We start from the raw sequence: 23365 nt of genomic DNA, 5'->3' as shown, positions 1-23365 counted from the left end.
TCCATGATCTCCTGGAAACCCGGTGCTGTCATAAAGTCTGTCGGGGTAGGCTCGGCTGCGAGCACCTTGCCCTGCTCCTCAACGATAGGATCTCCCGCAGGATCTACTGGTGGTGCTACTGGGACGCCTCTGGAACGCCCTCGTCCCCTACCTCAGGTCGGTGCCCTCCCCCGGCCTCTGCCTCGACCTCTAGCAACGGGAAAAGTAGCTCCTCCTGGGTATAGAGCATCAGTCGTGCGTGTCCTCACCATCTGTGAGAGAATAGAAGAGGAAAATTTAGTATACCAACCACTACACGATAGGAAATGAATAAAGAGTAGTTTTCCTAACACCCTATAGCATCTTAAAGATAAATACAGACGTCTCTGTACCAATCTACAAGACTCTATTAGGTTTGCTCATGACTTGTGAGGCCTACGTGAACCTAGTGCTCTGATACCATGTTGTCACGACCCGATTCTCCTATAGGTCATGATGGCACCCAACACCCTTGTCACGCAAGCCAACGCAGAAGTATTAACAAGTTCTCATTTTCTCTTTACTAAAACAAGTACAGAATTTTTCTAAATTTGCAGTTAAAAGCATGTGATTATTAGCAATGTACAGTAATAGTTATACAATTCTCGAAAGAATAGTCTACTAATGTGTGTGCCAAGACCTGCTGTCACAACGGGCAACTAGTAGAATATACAAAAGAATAAATCTATCCTACTGTCTGAAATAGAATAGACAGCCAAAATAAAGAGAGACTCCATCATGCTGCTGAACGGCACAAGAAGGTAGCAGCTCACCGTGGAAGTCTCGGACACTGATCAAGAATGCACACCGGACTGGTAACTAGATGTACCTGCCTCAGATCCTGTACAATTAATTATAGAAGTGTAGTATGAGTACATAAACAATATGTACCCAGTAAGTATCCTGTCTAATCTCGAAGTAGTAGAGACGAGAGGTCGACTTGACTCTTACTAGGGTCAAATAATATGAGAAATGAATTATACTGAGCATGGATAAAACAAATAATTAGTAGTTTATAGCAAGAAATAACAGGTCCTCTCCTAGATAATATCACAGTTGGACACTTCATTCCAGCGCAAATAATAAAGCTCAATTCCTAGAAAAATACTGAGTAAAGCATGCGCAAGTTGTGCCGAGGTCGTACGGACCGATCCAACATAAAAGTAAATTGTGCACTGCCGAGGGTCGAACGGCGCGAACCATAGATGCATCTATTACCCCACTCGCGAATCAAACATTCGATGTGATCAAATGTAATTAAACATAACAACAAGCAGACATGAATATATAACTAGGGAGCAATTACTCACAAAAATATCAACTTCTCTTAAAAAAGGCCAAGAAAGATAATGTTCCTCTTACCAGTCTCATTTACCATAATCACCATGATTTAAACAATCCAAATTAAACATAAATTTTCAAGAATATCACATAAAGCATGTTTTTGGGTCCTAGACTACCCGGACTTAGCTTAATAGTAGCTACGCATGGACTCTCGTCACCTAGTGCATACGTAGCCCCCGCATTTAATGGCAAATTATTTGATTATATCACCTATGGGGACAATTCCCTCTCACAAGGTTAGATAGGAGACTCACCTCGCTCCGAAGCGTACTTTCAATACCAAGAACGAGCTCAAACTCTCAATTTGGAGCCGAACGATCCAAAACTAGATAAACGAGGTAGGAACTAGTCAATACAAGCTCACAAGATTGCATTCTTACTATTTAAGCAATTTACCAACCATAAACACAAGTTTCCTAAAATCCGACCCCGGGCCCACATGCCCGGATTTCAAAAAATTTTGAAGAAAGTTGTTCTCTATAACCTAAGGATGAATAATACATGATTTCTAATGCATTTCATAATAAATTTCGTGGTTAAATCTAACTTTTATCAAAACACTAGGTTTTACTCTAACTCCATGATTTTACCTTAATCTTTGTGTGTTAATCTACCCAAGACTCAAGTATTAAACTAGAAATAAGTAGGGTAAACTTACCTCAAGATTCTAGGTGAAGGTCCTCTCTCAAGAGCTCCAAAATCGCCCAATGGGTGAGTGAAAAATGGCCAAAATGACTTAGAGCCCGTAATAAATGAAGCTCACTGCTTTAGTGATTTCCGCATCCGAGGTCAGGGGACCGTATCTGTGGTCTTGCTTCTGTGAGAGAAAGGACGCATCTGCAGAATTGGCTAAGTGGGCTGGGACCGCTCATGCGATCTTGAAGTCGCTTCTGCGCAGCCGCTTCTGCGGCAATGGAGCCGCTTCTACGACAATGGAGCCGCTTCTATGGCAATGGGACTTTAGGCCTGGCCTGCCTTGGCCGCATCTGCGAGAGGATGACCGCTTCTGTGGTCTCGCACCTGCGGCTGACCAACCGCAGGTGCAGTTATGATAGCAACCTGAAGCTTTAGCTCTTCTCAAATTTTCCAACTTTACTCGAGCCTCGTCCGATTGACGCTCGGGGCTCCCAGGCTCCGCCTAAACATACTGACAAGTTTTAAATCATGAAACAGACCCACTCGAACCTTCGGAATGCCCAAAACAACGCTAAATCTAAGAATCACCCCCAAAACCAATTGGATCAAAATTATGAACTTCAAGTTCTTCAATTCACTTCTAACGTTCCGAAACGTACTTATACTACTCATATTGACACCAAATTTTGCGGGCGATTCTTAAATGTTATATTGGACCTGTACTAGGCTCCGAAACCAACATACGAGTCTGATACAAATGTGATCAATCATTATTTAATTTCTTTAAATCCTTAAAATTTCAATTTAACAATTTCTAATAAAAATTTATTACTCGGCGCTAGGGACCTCGGAATTCAATTCCAGGCATACACTCAGATCCCATATTTTCCTACGGACCTTTTAAGACCGTCAAAATACAAATTCGGGTTCGTTTTCTAAAAATGTTGACCAAGGTTAAACTTAGCTTTTTAAGAAAATCTTAAGGAATCAAATGAGCCTATTCCAACCCAAACTATTCCAAATCCCGAACCAAATTCCAAAACAAGCGTGGGAAGTTTCATTTAGGGGAACGGGGTTCTAAAAAGCAAAACGACCAGTCGGGTCGTTACATGTTATGTGCTTACCATATAGTTTTCCTTCTGACTCTTCGTTTGTGCATTATATTAGAATTTTTTTTAATCCTACTTATAAAGGTTTTCCTCGCACAACTGTAAAGAATGATATTTATAAATATAAGCATGAATATGAACAATATTTGCACTATTTATTTACTCATATAAATTATCATGTTGTTATTACAACTGATATTGGTAGAAGTGGTAGCGACTATGATTTCTTTATAGTTACCTGTCATTGGATTAATGAGGATTGGATAATGCAAAAGAGCATAATTGCTTATAGAATAATTGCTTCACGTCACATTGGGAAGTTTATTGCTAGCACAATTACGGATATTTGCAGATATTTTTGCATCAGTGATAAAATAATGTCGGTTTCAATGGATAATGCTACTAATAACACAAATGTTATATACTTGCTTACCACTACGCTAAATCGTACATTTAGTAATATTTTTATGTTAGATGCATTTGTCATATTTACCATTTAATTGTGGGTGATGGTATGAGAATTTTAAATATTCAAATTAAAAAGGTTAAAATGGCTCTTAACTGGCTTTTTCATCTAAACCGTAGAAGTAGAGTTAGAGAATATTTTAAAATATGCGATGAATGTGGCCTAAGAGAAAGGAAGGTTCCTAAACCTTGTCCAACTTGATGCAATTACATGTATGAAAGTTTGGTTGTTGCATATGAATTTAGAAACCCCATAAACTCAACGTTTAATGCACATGTAAGTGATGATGATGAGCACCTTACGAATGGGGACTGAGCTAATGTTAAAATGCTTGTTGATTTTTTAGAAAAATTTTATATTACTACAAATGAATTTTCTAGGCAATATTATCCTACTATTTCTATTTGTTTAGTTTATATTGCAGACTTGCAAATTTGTTTGCTCATTTTTTAAAGGGTGGAAAAATTTATAAACTTGCTAGTGATTCTATGAGAAAAAAGTTTAAAAAATATTTTTCCCTATTCCTGCTATTTATGGTATTGTTGCTTTGTTAAATCCTTGTATGAAATTAGGAGGTCTTCAATTTTGGCATGAAACTGTTTATAATGGTTTAGCACTTGAGGATGATGAGTTGCCTAAACTTCCGGAAGCAATAGCCTCAATTAGAATAAATGCTCAAACTATTTATAATGCTTATCAAGTTGCATTAAATAATGCTAGACCAAATATTCCAACTCCTTCTTCTTCTAATTCTCAATCTTCTAAAAGAACAGCGAGAGTAAGAGCACTTAGTGCTTGGGCGGGGTCTAAGGGTTCTTTTGGTTCTAGTAGTAATGATTTTTCACAACTCAATGAGTCTAAAGTTTATTTGTCGCAGCAAATTGAGGAAGTGAATCCTGACGGCTCCTTTAATCTTTTGAAATGGCTGAAGGACAAAGAAAAATACTTTCCAGTTCTTTCAAGGATGACCCGAAATGTTTTAACTATTCAAGCTTCAAAAGTGGCATCGGAGAGCGCTTTCAGTTAAGCACGACTTCAAATCAGTGATTATAGAGAGTCTATGAGGGAGAGCTTGAAAAATGAGTACTTTTCAGAGATTGGATCCGTTCAGAAAAAAGAAATTTTAGACTTGCTGAATCATAACCAGAGGAAGACGAAGCTTACAAAGAAATGTTAGCTGAACTTGCGAAGGATATTGCTTTGCCCAATAATGGAAACGGCAATGACCAAGCTACTTTTCAGCAACCACCAACGGAAATTCCTCCGGACCTTAAAGGATTTATGAAGTTTGTAAGAGATACCATGTAACTTGTATGATCAAAAATTAGTATGTATTATGTAACTTGTATTTTGGCACATCTTGATTAGTTTCTTTTTCTTCTCAATAGTGGTATTAGCACCTCATTGTGCTCATTCCATGGGGGGAGGTAGATTATGAAAGATATTACCATATTTTTTTAATGCTATAATAAATTACAAGGCATTGCTTTGAATATCTCTTTACAATGTTTTTGTCTTTAAATTTGAATTAAAAAAATTAGGTCACAATTCTATAATAAATTTACAAGGCGTTACCATAGATATATTTTTAACATATTTTTGTCTCTAATTTCTAATTAATTTTTTTTTTAAAATTAATATTTAGTCGTTGGTCCCACTTAGCTCGCAGGCCCGGCCTGTTTAGCCTGGGACCATGAGTTTGTGGGGCCGGTCCTAGGCCGGTTCCTACAAAAAGACTGTTTAGCCCCAGACTGCTAAGCCTATTTAATTGAGACCGGCTCGGGATCGGGACTGCAGCCCACGAGATCGGCCCACGTGGCCAATTTAGGGCCCGAACTGGCCCACATGCCACCCCTGTGCTTCCATGTGACCAGGAGGTCACGGGTTCGAGCCGTGGAAATATCCTCTTGCAGAAATGCAGGGTAAGGTTGCGTACGATAGACCCTTGTGTCCGGCCCTTCCCCGGACCCCACTCATAGCGGGAGCTTAGTGCACCGGGCTACCCAAGAATCAATCATCAAAACTCAAGATTTTCAAAGTTCAAACTCAAACTTTCCACATAATGCGCGAAACAGCCTCGGGCACCTGGTACCCCAACCAAACATACGTATAAGATCAAAATTATTATACGAACCTACCAAAATTTATCAAAATACTGACCCGGGATTATTTATCAAAAATATTGACCGTGGTCAACTCTAGCCATTTTCAAAGAAAAAAATTATATTTCTTTAACAATTTGCATTTAAACTTTTCGGAAATCGACACGAATCATGCACGCAAGTCATAATTCATCAAATAGAGTTATGGGTGGTCTAAAAACATAAAATTGGGAGATAGTACTCAAAGCAACCTATCGGGTCATTACAATCTATGGGAAGAGTTTGAGGCTTTAGTAGTAGCACCTGAGTGCGATTATCCAAAATCAAAGATTTTGTGGTATATTTGCAGACACTGCAGCTATATCAATTCTTAATGGAATTGAATGATTCCTATGCTCAAGCTAGGAGCCAGATTTTGATTAAAGTCCTATTCCCATTGTAAATCAGGCATATGCTTTGATTGTCAGTGATAAAAGTCAAGAATTTATTGCTGCAACTACATGAATTTTAGGATCTAATCCTATGGCTCAGTTGGGAAATTATGAAACTGCAATGTACTCTAGAGTTGGAAGTAACCAAAATTACAATCAAAGGTTCTAAAGGAATTATAATGCGCAGCATGAATTCTACAAAATGAAGAGTCATAACTAAGAAAATTTCTACAAAATTGTAGAATACCCTGCAGATTTCAAGAACAAAAGAAGAGAAAATGTAGGGACAAATGCACCTTGTAATGTCAATGTACTAACAGAAAATGACTCATCTACTCACAGCTCATCTGCTCAAGATCATCAATAAGCAACAACTATTATACCCGCGTTCAACTATGGGAAAAACACAAATGTATATGAACAGAATACAAGTGGAAATTATTTTCAAAGTGCAAACTCAAATGTGGAGAATTATGCAAATCAACTGAAAAACTATGCTCTCACAAAAGGCCAATATGAACTGATATTGCAAATGTTGATTCTGTGCTAAATACAACATCAATAACTAATGTAGCAGGTATTGATACAACTTTGTTAGTTTCCAATTATCTTAGACATTGGATCTTAGATACAGGAGCCACAAATCACATGGTTTCTAATATTGGCTTATTGGATAAGGTAACAATTGGTGAAACAAGAAATCCAAATAAAGTACTTCTACCAAATGGTGATATTATAGTGGTCACACATACATGATCTAGTTATATTTCAAAATGCATCACCATAACAAATGTGTTTCACGTTCCTCAATTTAAATACAATCTACTGTCAGTTTCTAAGCTAACCAAAGAATTGCAGTGCTCAACCATATTCTTTCTTGATTTTTGTGTGTTTCAGGAGCTCTACACTAGGAAGGTGAAGGGGATTGGTAAAGAGGATGGTGAACTCTATCTATTATACACTACTACAACTGAGAGGAACAAAGCTATTACTCTAGCGGCAAGGGAAAATAAAACAACTAAAGCTAACAAATTCGATATAGTTCTCTGGCATAGAAGATTTGGACATGTATCCACTCAAGTTTTTAAAAGTTACTTTTAGCATACTGTGAAAATATAAAAGATACAATAAATAAATGCACAGTTTATCCTTGTGCCAAGCAAACTAGAATGCCCTTTCCTGCAAGCAATATTCAAAGTAGAAGGTGCTTTGTTCTAATTCATGTAGATTTGTGGGGCCCTTATAAAATAGTTATCTTGGATGGCAACAAATATTTTCTGACTGTTTTAGATGACTATTCTAGAATGACATGGGTTTTTTTACTAAAGCAAAAATCTAATGCTTGTGTATCACTACAACATTTCTTCAGCTTTTTCAGAACTCAATTTGATACAACAGTAAAGGTTATTAGACTTGAAAATGAAACGGAGTTTGTAAACTCTGTGTGAAAGTTTATTAAAAAAATGGGTGTCATACACCAGAGAACCTATGCATATATCCCTCAGTAAAAGTTGAGAGAAAGCACAAGCATATACTAGAGGTTACAAGAGCTATCAGGTTTCAAGCACAAATACTCCTTAAATTTTGGGGACATTGCATACTTGCTGCAGTTTATATGATAAATAGAATGTCTCGTCCAGTTATTAGTAATATGTCTCCTTTGAGAGGTTATACAAAAGAAAATCTTCCCTGGTACATCTTAAAGTATTAGGCTGCGTGTGCTTTGAAAATACTGCAAGAACATGACAATTTATTGCTAAGAGCAAAAATGCTTGTTCATATGGGCTATTCAGAAGTTCAAAAAGGTTATATCTTATATGATCTTTCTACTCAATCCTTCTTTGTCAGCAGGGTGGTTACTTTCAGGGAAGACATTTTTTCCTTCACCAGAAAATAGTTAACTTCATAACCTATATTTGTGGATCATGAGATCTTGTTTGAACCTAGAACAAGATTTTCAAATATCAGTCAATTTGATAGGTTTGAGAGAGCTGAAAATGATGCAAATCAGAGTACAATGGAAGGAGAAACTGCAGATCTACATATAGAACAGACAGACACATACCTTGAACCAAATGTTTGTATTCTACAAGAGGTGCCTCCTGTGACGGTGAAAAATCAGCATCACGTACAACTACCTAAAACTAAGAAGTCCAGAAGAGGTAAGCATCATCTAATCTAGATGAAAGACTTTGTGTCTCTCAATATTCATCAAGATGTTCCTTATGCACTAACTAAATATATTAGCTATGATAAACTTCTTCTAAATACTAAGCATATATAGACGCAACATCCTCTGTAATTGAACCTACTACATACTCTAAAGCTATCAAAGATCCTAGATGGGTAAAAGCAATGAATGAAGAAATAAAACCAATTGAGAACAACCATACATAGGATTTTGTGAAACTACCAGAAGGCAAGAAATCTATATGCTGCAAATGGATACACAAAATCAAATATAAGGCCTTAAGGGAGATTGAAAGGTTCAAAACTAGATTAGTATCTAAGTGATATAATAAAAAAGAAAAAATTGATTGTCAAGAAACTTTTTCACAAGTGGTGAAAATAGTTACAGCCAGAACTATCCTAGCTTTAGCAGCTGCAAGAAAATGGCATATACATCAAAAAGATGTGTATAATGCCTTTCTTCAAGATGATCTATTTGATGAAATCTACATGGAGTTGCCTCAGTGATTTAAAAGTCAGGGGAGAATGCAATATGCAAACTTATTAAATCTCTATGTGGGTTTAAACAAGCTCATAAACAGTGGAATGCAAAACTATGTGAAACTTTACTGAAGTTCAATTTTATACAGAGCCAATTTGGTCACTTATTGTTTATTGGGGAGTTACTATAATTTTAGTATATGTACATGACATGTTGATTACAGGGGACAACTTAGAACTTATTGAGGAGACTAAAATCTCATTGCAGAATGCTTTCAATATGAAAGACCTAGGAGAGCTAAGGTATTTCCTAGGTATTGTGTTTGATCTAAGCAAAGAATCACTATGTACTAAAGGAAATATGCTTTGGAACTTGTTAGAAACTATGCGTCTACCAAACTTTATAGAGAACCAGGTTCTCTATCAGTTACCATCGTAAGCAACAAACTGTAAAACCAAACAATATAGGGAACCAAGTTCTCTATTTGTTCCCACAGTAAATTGACAGTAAATAAGGGACACAGAGGAATTTTACGTGAAAAACCCTCAGCTCAACGGGATTAAAAACCATGACCTACCCTTGTAAGATTTCAACTTCACTACTGAGCAATTTTTATATTATAACCTAGGAATTAACCTCTTAATCTCTCACTAACTTGTAACTACACTATTACAAGCCACTTTATAATAACTCTATTACAAAAACTTAATCACACACTAACTTATAACAACACTATTACAAGCTACTTCGTAATAACTCTATTACAAAGACTTCACAATTCGACTAACTCTAGCCAAGACACAAACACAAGAGTTTATAATTTACAAAATGTTTCCTACACAATGCTTCTACCTAAGCTAAGTAGGAATTACAAGTGAAGAACAAAATAACAAAGACTCAACAAACCTAAGGACTTAAGATATTTTCAATCTTTGGATATAGTCCTTGAGGTTGCAGTATCTTTGTTCTTGAGAAATGTGGTGGCTAGCACTTGAGAGAATATTTTCTTTTCATTTGCAAGTGTTCAAGTGATTGTTTTACCTTCCTTGATATTAATAATACATGCGTGACATCACTTACAATGATATAATCAAGGTAGGTAAAAAGCTTTTCACATAAGGTGACTGCAGCACTATTCCTATACTGTGCAGGCAACAATTTTCCAACTCGAGAGTTAACTTTGTACAATCACCTCGGAAACTAGTAGGTACCTGTTCCCTCGGCTGTTCCTTTGACTCTGAAGATGATCCATATCCCAAACTGGATCTCAACCTGGAACCTTGTGATCTTAAGGTCTTGAGAATGTTTAAAGCTGTAGAGTTAACTATATGACGACCAGTGGAACTGATCCATATATGTTCCCTTTGTTGTTCCCTTATCTGATTTTGTTGAGAATTGAACCAGACATCTAACTGGTTACTCTGAACACAAGAGAACTAATTGTATCTGGTTCCTTATCTGGTTCTCTCATGAAGTTTGTCAAATCATCAAAACAAAAAATGCATAACTTATCAGAACTTATTCAGAGGTTAGACTGGCTGCAACCAAACCAGCAACAATTCCTATTGACATCAATAATAAATTAACTTCCAAACAATGTGATGATTATGTCGGAAAGACATAAAACACAGAAGAAAAGCACTCATTGGTTGATCAAACTTCTTATCAGAGATTGATAGAAAAACTTTTATATTTAACAGTAACTAGGCCAGATATAACATTTGAAGTTCAGACACTCAGTCAGTTTCTCCAACAGCCTAAAAGGAAACACATAGAAGTTGCCTTGAGGATTGTAAAATATGTTAAGTACCATCTAAGACAAGGAATTCTCCTATCCAGTAATCAGAGTAACACAATTATTGCATTATGTGATGCAGACTGGGTTACTTGTCAGTCACAAGCTTCTTAGTAAAGGTGGGTGATTCTTTAGTTTCTTAGAAATCTAAGAACCAAACTATTGTATGTCGAAGTTCTGCGGAAGCTGAAACTAAAAGTCTAGCAACAACAATGGCTGAATTAATTTGGCTTCAAGGTTTGTTGACAGAAGTTGATACACAAATCAAACTACGTATTGTTATATACAGAGTTAACAAAACAGCTATACAAATAGCTACAAACCCAATTTACCCCGATAGAACCAAACATATTGAAATCGATTATCAATTTGTGAGCGAAAGAATTCAATAGAGACTTATCACTACAAAATATATTGCTACAAAAGATTAACCTGCAGACATTTTCACAAAAGGACTTACTAAAGTGCAACATGAGTACCTAAATTCCAAGCTAGGTGTTTTAAATATTTTTACACCACCTAGTTTGAAAGGGGGTGTTGAGTAATGTAAGGGGTTGTTTGGTCCGCGGGATAAAATGGGATAAGGTAAGAGATTAAATTTATACAATATTTGGTTGATAGTAAGGACACGTTTGGCCATAAATTTTGCCAAAATAAATTTGTGTTTTATTTGGCAAACACATGTTTGACCATAGATTTTGGCTACATTTTGACAAAATCCCAAATCCCAATAGCTGGTTTTGGGCCAAAATATCACTATTATATTTTTTAAAAATTGCCCCAAACTTTTATATTTTATAAAAGAGCCCACCATTTATTATTTTGTAATAATGTTGCTTTGTCTTCTCAGTCATCTGATAGTGTATCATGTAGTTCATTATAAAAATGATAATTTTGTACCAAATTTATTTATGTTCAGGACTATGGTTTGTGGTAATATAATGAATGTTATTGATAATTGTACTGTTGGGTATTTGTGACAGTTTTTAGAACTTGTGGGTATAAGTCATGTTTCATATTTTTTCAAAATAAATTCGAGAAATATGTTTTGAAAACTGATGTCCAAACACATTTTCATCTTCAAACCAAACTTCACTCAAATCAAATTTGGGAATCCATGGCCAAACGCTATCTAAAAATTTATCGTGTGATTAAATTTATACCATCAACCAAACATGGTATAATTTAATTCCAGGCTTGATACTGGATATCCCACCTTGTCCCACCTTATCCCACCTTATCCCATCAAACTTGAGATTATTTTATTCCATCTCCCAGATAGGATAATTAGTCTAGGAATTATAATCTCGAGATAATATAGTCCGTGTACCAAACGACCCCTAAGAGTACAAAAATCTTTACAGAGTTAGTTATTGTTAGTTGTTAGTAGAGTTAGGAACTAGTTAAGTTGTTAGAAAATATACTGTTAAGGAGTGTGCATAAAGTCAGTTTATACTCTACTATTCTGTATGTTTATTGGAAATGAAATTCTCCTATATTTCTTCTCTCTCTCTCAGCGACTTCACCTTCTTCATTCTAAAGCTTAATTTATTTTTACACAGTGAATTGCAATAATCTACTACCTCTGTTAGAGCCCGTTTGGACATAGGAAATTTTTTATTTTTTTTCGAAATCAACGTTTGGCTATAAAATTTTCAATTTTCACTTGAATTTTTTTTTTACTTTTTTTTTTTTGGAATTTTACAATTCTTATGTCCAAATGCCCACTTAATATAAATACTGAATAACTCTACTCATTTGTTTACCAAAATTTATTTAAAGAGGAGAAACTCACCCTAGGCTTGGTGTCTAAAAAGTAACTGTACTTTTGGATATGTAAAACCATTTCTAGAATTAAGCTTCTGAAAATTAACCCCATGAAATTTTCACCTTCTTTTCTACATTTAAAGTAGAAACTCAGAATCTATTTGCCTCTCCATATCCAACATACTGAGAGGTTTAAGGATGTTGTACGTGGGAACAATCACAGTTATAAAGTGCCACATAGACAATGACATAACCTACGGATACTTTCTGACTACTGCCCAAGTTGACTCAATACTCCTGGATTCTTGGGAATATCTTGCTATTTAGCAGTATGCTTCAACTATACGTCCTCCAATTTTCAACAATGGCATCATCAGTAAAATTTATGTCCTCCAATTTTCAACAATGGCATCGTCAGTAAAATTTCGGAAATTAAAGGTGTCTTTTTAATTTTGACAGTCAACACCAAACAACATGTCAGAGGTTGGAAATATTTGGATGGCTCCAATGTTAACTTTACAGCTTTGAATTTGCATTCTGAAAATAATTGGAAATTTCCTTTCCCAAATTTTCAATTCATTTATTGTTGCAAATTTTAAAAGGTATCATTATTTATTTTATTATTAACTTAAATTTCCAAGACGGACGTCAAACCATTTGATTAACCGAAATTAATACTTTGAATTTGCAATTAAATAATACAGCTGCAAGTTAAATTTTCCTTATTTTAAATTAAATTAAAATTTATCTTTTCCCCAGTTTTCAATCTTTATTATTTTCGTCCTTCAACTTTTTTCTAGCAAAACCCTAATTTCACAACTCCTCAAGAAATTGTGAAAGCAAGAAAAATTACCCTCTTTTTCTCATTTCTAAAAATTAGTTTGCTGTACTTTGCTCTGCAGTAGCAGAGAGTTAGCCATAGTTCAGAGTGTCAGTATGCATTCTAGATTTTCACCACAGAAATTAGTTTGTCTGTTCAGATTATATTCATAAACATACAAACTGATTCCAGCAGTTGAAGATTTTACTGAGTTAGTTGGTGTTAGTTTTCTTTCTTCTGTTGTATTTGGTAAAGATTGTATTTTTATCTTGCTGTTGTTCTTAAGTTTTCAGTTCTTGCTAAAAAAAAGTAACTTTTTTCTAGTTGGGATTTAAGTACTTCAAAGTTTTAAGTGTTTTGGCTTTTTTACTTGTTAATAGTTCTGGGGTTACAGTTAGAGGTGTTAGTATGTTGTTTGATCTGTTGCTTTTGGTAAAGATTGTATTTTTACTGTGATTTTTTGTTCTGACGTTTTTAGCACCTGAAAGATTTGATCTTTTTCTAGTTTGGGATTTGAGTTTATAACAGTTTTCAGGGTTTAGGGGTTTTGAGGGTTTATTTTTGTGTATATGAATGGAGGAGAAGGAAGGGCTTAATAGTTCAGGGTTTACAATTAGAAGCGATGAAGCTTCTGAAAATTACAAAATGGCCCCAAGGAATGAAACTACCAATGGATTTAGTGGATTAGTGGCTGCGGTCACACCAGTAAATCCAGTGAGTATGGCGACGCCATCTACAGAAGTGAAGAAGAAGAGGGGAAGGCCTAAGAAATATGGACCAGATGGTTCTGTAAACACTGCATTATCACCAATGCCAATATCAGCTTCAATCCCACTTTCAGGAGATTTTTCAGGTTGGAAAAACAGTGGAAGCCGCCCGGTTGAGTCCTTCCAAAAGAAGCAGAAGTTTGAGCTTTCAAGTCCAGGTAACATTATCCCTATTCTGTTGATTTATTTTAGAATCTTGAACTGAAGTTTGGATTTTTGATGTGCTTCCTATAAAAGCTTAAAATGGTCTAACACACTCTCTCTGACTGTTGAATAGTTATTTGTGCTCATTAATGTACAAAATTTTGAATTTGCTGGTGTAGATAGGTTTTCTGGGTTCTGTTTTGTTCTGCATTCTATCTTATAGTTGAATTTTTTTTAAAAAGTTTGCAACTTGGGTCCCGTATCTAAAACTGATCTCGTTCTTTGGCATTTATGATGCTGAATGTGGGGTATATTTCTTCGCATTTTTAGTTCAGTAGTTATCTGGTGGAGAAGCAGGATGATGTGGTCAACAAACAGAGTATACCACTTGGTATGAGTTCTTATAAGCTTATGTGGTCACAATCATGTGTCCTTACCCCAATATTTTTAGGAAACAAGGTGAAATAGAATAAAGAACTAATTGAATAATGAAAAAGCTCGTTAGCTATTTTAAAAGGATATGGCAGTGCGTAATGTGATACTTGATGCATGATATCTACATATTCGGTTTTAACATTGGTTATTTTGCAAGACGGAAGAAATACAGATTTTGAAAGTAGGTTGAAATATACTATGATATATCTAATGATGCTATGGAACACAAACTGCTGTAGGATTCAACAAATGATATAACAAAGCATGGATCTGATGCAGATACACTTTAGAAGATTCAGTCGTCTACTATCCTATAAGACATTCTGATGCTGATGTCAGAGACTACTTTTTTAACTAGTAAACTAATAACAATGAAAAGATTCTGCTCCTCATTAATGAACGACTTATTTGCAGATAGTCAATTCGCCTGATAAAAGTAATATCCTTTTACTACCTGATTTTCCTAGAAAGGATGTTCTTCCAAAGTTTAATGATGCCAACATTTACTTTCACTGGCAGTGTATTTGAGAATAATCCGTGCTCTAATAGTGATAACAAGACAATCATCATTATGCAACACATAGAAAGATATTTGAATTTGGAGACTAGAACATCAAGTGGATGTGGGAACTGATTAAATTAAAAAAATTAAATTGACCTCTTTGTGATATTCAGCTTCTGAAGTAGTCTATATAGATATCATCCTCATTTTATTTGTGGGAAGCTTGATATTATTCGTTTAACTGTTCATTTTAGCATTATTTTGAAGATCTCGGTTTGCTTGAGCTATTGTTGCAATTGTATTTAATTTCCTTAGGGGAGAGGGTGCCATACTCTGCTGCGGCAAATTTTTCACCACATATTGGATACTCTGGTGGTGCAAACTTTACACCACATGTGATCACTGTTAATGCTGGCGAGGTATGCCTTATCTATTAGTTCATATATTTGTACTGCATTACTACCACTTTGAAAAGCTTGCTTTATATTTGGCAGCTTCACAGCATAAATTTAATTCACCATGTCCGCGAAGAGACGAAATTGCTCCTATCCCTGCCGTTAAGTTACCTGTTAAACCTCAAAGTAATTTGGATGTAGTTATTTTGTTGTAGCAATGATTGCACGTTTAGCTTCCATGGCTTCTTCAAATGCATTGGGGACAAAAATGTAAAGTAGCATACTGACAGCTGACATTCTCTACTAGAACCAATATACATGGCTGCCTCTTTGTAGAGGACAATAATACTCGCATGTTATAAGTAGATTCTGTAGTTAATATTTCATCTCTTACAGATGTTCTCATCCAAGGATGAAAGTTCTTCAGACTCCAGCAAGCCCAGTTTCTGCGTCTGTCTTTATGCACAAAGCAATATGAAGTGTGATGTAAAATGCCCTTTTCTGTTAAGGCATAAGTTAAATTCAGACAAATTTTATGATTTTTACCTTGTTGCAACTTGCAATGCCAGCTTTGGGCCCTTTAGGCTGTACCTGGATTGTGATGGTGATTTTACACTGCTGAACTGGAATGAAATATATTGGTACTTTTCATTTTAAGCCTAATAGAGTGGACACGCCTAGATTCCTCTAGAAAAATATTGCCGAAAATGCCAACTTTTAGGAAAAGGTAAAGTCGAAGAGGACAAAAAGTTAGGAGCGGTAGTGTTAAACTTTTAATGGATACTCTAACAGTGCCTTATCAAAAAAATGGATACTCTAACAGTGGTTATTACTTTGTGTTTGTTATTGGTGATAGCATATCACAATTGATAATTAAATAACTAACTTGTGCTTAACTCTGGCTGCTATCATCAAAAAGTAAGTTTTCTACTTTTCTCAATTATGCATCTGCATATATAATAGGAATGCTCTTATATTATCAGACTGAGCAGTTAGATGTACAACTGGTAGATATCTTAACATGTGGAAGTGGACATTGTTCTTAGGTTGTAAAGAAGCTGGTTTTTATTGCTGATTTCTATTTTTTTAAGATGGAACTAGCGTGTGGTTGCTAAAGTCTAATTTAATTATTTCCTCATGGGAGGTTTTTGAAGTACAACCTTGAGGTAAGAAGACACTAGGTTCAATCTCATAAAAGTTGGAGATAGGCATCTTGTGATAATCCAATTGTTCAATCTACAACAACAACAATTATTCTTCAATCTGGAACTAGTATACCAGAAGTTTAATCAAGAGTTTGTATATATTCTTTATTTTATGTATATTCTAATGTAATTTTGTGGTATCCAGGAACCTAAATAGGATAGTCAATACAAAAGTTTGAGTTTGAAATTTGGGTGGAATGGGAGATTTCATATTAATTGATGGAATGTTCATTCCTCCTTGTTTGTGGAGCATCATACTGGCAATAAATGAAACACTGGATTAGGCAGAACCAGAAGCTAATAGCACTAGGGGTGGCAAATGGGTTGTTTGGGCTGAGTTTGGGTTGGCCAAGATGGGCTGCACTAATAATTGGGTCAATGCCCAACCCAACCTAAATTTTACTTGGGTCAAGATGGGCTGGGTCAAGATGGGCTAAACAATGGGTCATATCCCAACCCGCCCAACTTGACCCAAATATTTTGTTTCTTCACATTCAAATACTTGCATAAAATAGAAAATTTGTGTGACTCCTGCAAATCTGTTTCGTGATATGTTTGACATATGATAAGTTATTTCTGCTTTCTCAGCTAGATTGAGAATTTGAGATTCTTTCTTTTTTCTTTCATTTTTTATTTTTTTAAGTCTTACTAGTTTTTCACGTGACAAAACTTGTACAAGGGAATCATGGTAACTAATTGATATATACAAAGTACCTGACTCATCTTGCTTAGTAAATTTATAAGAATTTCCCTGTTTAAATACATAAGTGTTTTATCAAGTATCAACTACCAATGGTTTAGAATAAACTTTAGATCTATCTCATATGCAAAGATATCTTGCCAAATATCATGTAACAGAGTATTTCCCAAGTAAGGATTTGATATTCCATTACCCAGTTCCAATTTGGGATGCACTAAACCCATTTACATGTGGTTATCAAATTCATTACAACGAATTAGTGTATACTAGATGAGTGATTATCTAAACTACTATCAACAAATTAATTGCCGTGCATACAATTAATTGCAGTTCCAAGTAAAGATTCAAGTCAACATCTTCTTCAACACAAACTTTTCCTCTTCCTTTTTCTAGCACCACAATTATCCTGTCAAAGCATCACACAGCAGAAGTAAAATGAGAAATCACAATTTTGGAAGGTGTGCATAAATGGAGAACTTAATATACAATCAGGTGAAAAACCTGAACCATACCAAGATTCAATTTTTTTGAAAGTGTAGCAGCAATTTTCTCCACATCTATTGCAATGTCCTCCTCTTCAGAATCATCACAAGCTAAAAATAAGAAAATTTAAAAAGTTGTCAAACTACAAGAAAGTTCATAAAATAAAAATCACATGATACTAATTATAGTGTACCTTGATGTCCATAAATCCAATCTCTAGAACACAACTTAGCTTCTGCATTCTCCGGTAAAATAGAACTCTGGAATTTGCCAATAACTCGACCACCAACACTAAAAGTTGACTCGGATGCAACTGTGCTGATAGGTATACTTAACAGGTCACGAGCCATCAATGAGAGTTCAGGATACTTACTCCTATTATCTTTCCAAAATGTAAGCACGTCTAAATTTTCATTTCCTTTGCGAACTAATACAGGCTTTTCCAAGTATAAATCCAACTGTGTCTTTTCTGAACTATACTCAGACGGACTTTCAAACATGTCAAATTCATTCATTTCGTCCATTGTTTCATCATAACATCCATGACTACTACTTCCAACAATCCCAACATCAGATATTGTTATGTATTCTTTAAACAACCTATGCAAATTATCCTCAACAATCTTAACTTTTTCATTGCAAGTCAAAGGATCATGTTTTGAGAAGCAAAACTTTATCAATTTTAACTTATATCGAGGATCAAGTACGACCGCCATAGAAGCAATTGGACTATAGTTGTCTTGCCAATATTTTGTAAACTTCTTCTCCATTTCCATAGCCATCGCCTTAATATTAGGATCCTCACTACCTATCTCTTCCCTTATCAACATATGGATTTTCCAAACTTTATGAAAATATAAATTGGCTGTAGGATAACGGCTCCCAAAAAATAGTGTAGTGATTTCATAAAAAGGCCTTAGAAACTTAGCAATTGTTTCAGCTTTAACCCAATCCTCATCTGAAGGGCAACATGTAAAATCTTTGTCAAGTATCTTGAAGTCAGAAAATGCTCGACGATAAGGAAAAGCGCTATCAAGCATCAAATATGTATAATCCACCTTGTAGACACATCTTGGCGCACTTTTCCTGTTAACTTTAAACCAAGATTCTTGATACACTCAACAAATTTTACAATCCTTGACTCAGAACCTTTAATATATTTTATACTTTCTCTAATGTTAAAAATAGCACTCTCTATTGTTTTCAAACCTGCTTTAACAATCAAATTCAAAATATGATTTGCACACCTGATATGGACAAAGTCTCCATCACAAAGCAAAGAATCCATCAGCTTAAAATGCTCAATCAAGCAACCCACAACACCGTCATTATAACTTGCATTATCTAAAGTTATAGAAAATATTTTCTTTTCAATTCCCCATTCTTTCAACAGATTAATCAACTTTGGACCCAAAATAGCACCACTATGAGGAGGAGCCACATGACGAAAGATTAAAACTCTCTTTTGTAAAATCCAATCCAAATCAACATAGTGCGCAGTAACACAAATATATCCATTTGACGTGATTGATGACCATAAATCAGATGTCAAACTGATTCTATTTGGAATAGCTTCAAGCTCATTTTTTTTACCATCTCTTTTTAATCATGATATAATTTAAGCACATCAACTTTTGCGGTATTTCTTGAAATGGTTTTAACCGTAGGATTCAAGAACGTATGCACTTCTTTAATCCCTTCATATTCTACATAACTAAATGGCAGGTTATGTCTAACTATAGCCTTGGCTACAACTTCACGATATTCTTTATGATCAATTGACGTACCTTGCTTTGATGCTTCAATCTTGTGTTTAGCTAGATGTCGCTTTAAATTTGTTGTTCCAGCTTTTGAGTCAGCCAAAAATATTATTCCGCATTTCTTACATTTAGCTCTAAGTCTATTATCAGGATCCATATCCAATGGCAACTTCTCATAGAAATCCCACACAACAGAAGTAGTTTTACGTTGTCTTTTTGAACTTGAAACACTTATTTCATTGGACTCTACATCATCATGCTCTATCGACATCTTCTTACACAATGAGATCCTACAGTAGATTAAATACCATACATTTAGTTTCTAATTCAGTTTAAATAGCTCATAAACTATGAAACAACAATAGAATCCTAAAATAAAGAGAAATAATGCTATTGTTGGAGCAGAAAGGACAAACGTTTGAAACAAAATAAATGCACGTTGTAGAAATGAGAAAAAATCCCAAATAGTCTCTGATGTATGAGTGTCGGTGTATTTTGATGCTTATTATATAACCATGGACACAAATAAACATAAGGACACCAACCAAGTAACAAAGATGATAGTACAATTTATGATCAATACATTATGCGTGAAAATTCGAGATCCAGTGAAATCTCCAGCAAAGAGTTCGCCGGAGAGAAGGAATACGTCGGAGAAATGGAAGTCGCCGGAAAAAAGACAGAGACCCGAGATCGTATTTGAAGTTCAGAGAGAAACTGGTCGTTCTTTTGAGTGCACAGAGAGTGGAAGAGAAAGCGTCTGTCTTGTGTTTAGGTTTTGGGAGTTTGACGGGTTTGTTTGGGCACCTAAACGGGTTAGAGTTGGGCTAACTATTTTAACGGGTTGAAATGGGTTTAGCCCAGAATGACCCATTAATAAAATTGTTTCAGCCCAACCCATTATTTGCTGGGTTAGTTGGGCGGGTTAGTTGGGCTTGGGCTGAAAATGCCACCCCTAAATAACACCATTACTGCACTTATTTCCTAATTCTCACGTTTGTTAACTTTGTTAATTTTGTAACTACCTGCTTATACAACAACAACAACAACCCCGTAACTACCTGCTTATCAAAATAATAATAAGTTTGTAACTACCTGGAAATTTGTAATCATTATCTGTATTTACCATGTGCATTTGTTGCAGTGGTGCTTTAGGTTGATGGTTGTCATTCAGAAAATTTGGGAGTTCTATCCCTTTCTCGTTTGACTTTGGGCATTAGGTGTGTGGGTGATAAGATCCACGCTCAACTATCTACTTGATGAAAACACGCTTAACGAATTATGCCCTGTATACAAGAAAAATGTCAACTTGTTGTTGGCAAACATTCTGGCAGCTCAGTATTCTTGCAGCTAGATGTGTTTATTTGATTGAAAGTCGATTTACTGTTCTTTCATGGATTTTCTACTTCTGTGAGTGAATTTAAAATCCAAACTGTTTCATTCTTGAATTTTATGTATCAGGATGTCGCAATGAAAATCATTTCATTTGCTCAGCAAGGGTCTAGAGCTATTTGTGTGTTGGCTGCCAATGGCGCAATTTCAAATGTTACACTTGGTCAGCCAAATTCATCTGGTGGAACTCTGACCTATGAGGTGTGACACTTTACTTTGAGAAATTTGATTTGCATGTATGCATCTACTTCATTCGTAGTCAACTGTTTGCATATATTGTATATTCTCTGCATTCTTCTTATAGAAAAGAGCTATTGGCATTCTGCTTGATCTCCTCCTCGTCTTAAAAAGGGAAGCGAAATACTCTAGATGTTTGCATTTCTGCGAATTCTTCGAAACATACAGCCTTGTGCGGCATTATAATAAGGCTGTTTTGAAGCTTTGACATCCAGGTCGATATGGATTAAATTTATTATTGTGCGAAGGCACTTTGCCGCTTCTGTATCATTTCCCTTTTAGTTTGAACATTCTTGTATTGATGTTTGTCATTGACATGTAAAATATAGAGTTCACTCATCTTTGGTGAGACATGTTGTCTAATTTCTATAGTATGCATAGAGAAGTATTGTTCCTTTATCCCCGTCGAACCAATCCAATGAAATAGTTATGGGTAATCTTTCTTCCTTAGATAATGCCTAGTAATCTAACTTATCATTCATGCTTTTTGCAGGGTCGATTTGAAATTCTCTCTCTGACAGGATCGTATATGTCTAGTGATAATGGAGTAACAAAAACCAGAACTGGTGGGATGAGTGTGTCCCTCTCAGGCCCTGACGGTCGAGTTATTGGAGGTGGACTTGCCGGCATGTTGATAGCAGCTGGTCCTATTCAGGTCGGTATCTAAGTACTTGTTGAAGAGTCCCACATCGATCCATAAAGGGATGGGTAGTCTCTTTATATGGCTTGAGCAATCCCAAAAGCTAGCTCCTTGGATTCAGTTAGGCCCAAGGTCTATTTCTGTAACATAGTATCAATTTCATTGCAATTACACGATGTTGGGTCCCTATTTACATTGTCCACGCTCTATATGTCCAGTCGTGGGCGTGAGAGGGGGTGTTGAGTCCCACTTCGGGAGGGAGTTAACAAATGGGTATCCTTATATGGTATTGGGTAATTTTCTCTTCATGAGCTAGCTTTTGGGGTTGAGCTAAGCCCAAAGTTCATTTATCATGGTATCAGAGCATGACCCATTCCAATTCTCTTTCTCGATGTTGGGCCCCATATTAAATTGCCCACGCTTCAGATGTCCAGCCCTGGGCGTGAGAGGGGCGTTGAAAAGTCCCACATCGGTCTATAGAGGGATTGGTGGTCTCTTTATATGGCTTGGACAATCCTTCCCTCATGAGCTAGCTTTTGAGATTGAGTTAGGCCCAAGATTCATTTCTTTAACAGTACTCCATGACTTTAACTCAACATTATTTGAAATACAATCTGAACATCTTGAACTGATCAGGTTGTTATTGGGAGCTTTATTCCTGGTCACCAGCAAGAGCAGGAGCCCAAGAAGCAGAGGTTCGAGCATGCAACTACTTTCGCTGCTATTCCTGCAACTACTTCCGTTTATGAAGAACGAACTACTGAAGCTTACAATAGGCCAAGTCACAATTTTACTTCTTCTACTCCCTTTCCTGTGGATAACACGGTATCACTGAACTCCATACATAGCTCAAGAATCTCTGCATTAGTAAACAATATTTCTATGCGTGGAGAAGAATCTAATAAAGAGCAAGGTCCATCATCTTGACTTAGTTCGGTTGTATTATCGGTGTATTCCTGTACCTTATAGGCTTATTTTTTAGCCTACTTGGAACTTTAGGCTCACCATCCCTTTGTGTGACAAATATTTATATGAGACTTACTTTTGTAGGATGTAATAGGGCATGATTTTTGTCAATTTAACCTAGAAGTTCACTCTTTGTAGGTTGGCATTGGACTTTCGGCCAGTAGAAGCTGTTATTATAACTGTTTTTTGTCTGCTATATCATTCTATCATTTGTTGAACTATATTCCAAATATCAAGAAATAGGTGAAATTTCATAGGTAATGAATGCATCATAACATGAAAATGGTGGCAAATTGAGCTCATTTAATGAATCTATAACTTTTCGAGTCTACCCTTAATTAATAACATTAATCTTATCACTTGGCATATGAAGAAGCAACCAACAATTTCTAAATCCTCTGTAGAGGCTAAGTATAGGGTCATTGTGTTTATTGTTGCTATGACGTCTTGGATTCGTCATAGATGCCATTAACTTGGCATTTTCTTCCAGTTTGTATGTTGTGCAATAATGTTAGCTCCATTCGTATGAGATGTAATCTAGTTTTTCATGATCTTTCCTAACATATTGATGTGGATTTTT

At 35.7% G+C, this 23365-nt stretch overlaps 1 protein-coding gene across 1 annotated transcript; it reads left to right on the top strand.

Annotated features, from left to right (window-relative positions):
* Window positions 1-13140: 13140 nt before the first annotated feature.
* Window positions 13141-22964, top strand: LOC104216652 (AT-hook motif nuclear-localized protein 6-like). The gene is made up of 5 exons (XM_009766764.2): window positions 13141-14084; window positions 15323-15426; window positions 21012-21143; window positions 21673-21834; window positions 22456-22964. The coding sequence occupies exons 1-5, from the start codon at window positions 13733-13735 to the stop codon at window positions 22744-22746; spliced, it is 1041 nt and encodes a 346-aa protein (XP_009765066.1). The 5' UTR covers window positions 13141-13732; the 3' UTR covers window positions 22747-22964.
* The last annotated feature ends 401 nt before the right edge of the window (window positions 22965-23365 follow it).

This window comes from Nicotiana sylvestris, chromosome 5 (assembly GCF_000393655.2).
Source record: "Nicotiana sylvestris chromosome 5, ASM39365v2, whole genome shotgun sequence".
NCBI lineage: Eukaryota > Viridiplantae > Streptophyta > Magnoliopsida > Solanales > Solanaceae > Nicotiana > Nicotiana sylvestris.
The sequence above is the reverse complement of the archived record's forward strand: the minus strand, read 5'-3'. Positions and strand labels throughout refer to the sequence as shown.

What these genes read in the sequence shown, in the direction of transcription:
- LOC104216652 (XM_009766764.2), top strand. Translation starts at nt 13,733, where the DNA reads ATGGAGGAGAAGGAAGGGCTTAATAGTTCAGGGTTTACAATTAGAAGC. An exon ending in GTTTGAGCTTTCAAGTCCAG is followed by an intron (nt 14,085 to 15,322) that starts GTAACATTATCC and finishes TAATTTCCTTAG; the next exon opens with GGGAGAGGGTGCCATACTCT. An exon ending in GTGGAACTCTGACCTATGAG is followed by an intron (nt 21,144 to 21,672) that starts GTGTGACACTTT and finishes TGCTTTTTGCAG; the next exon opens with GGTCGATTTGAAATTCTCTC.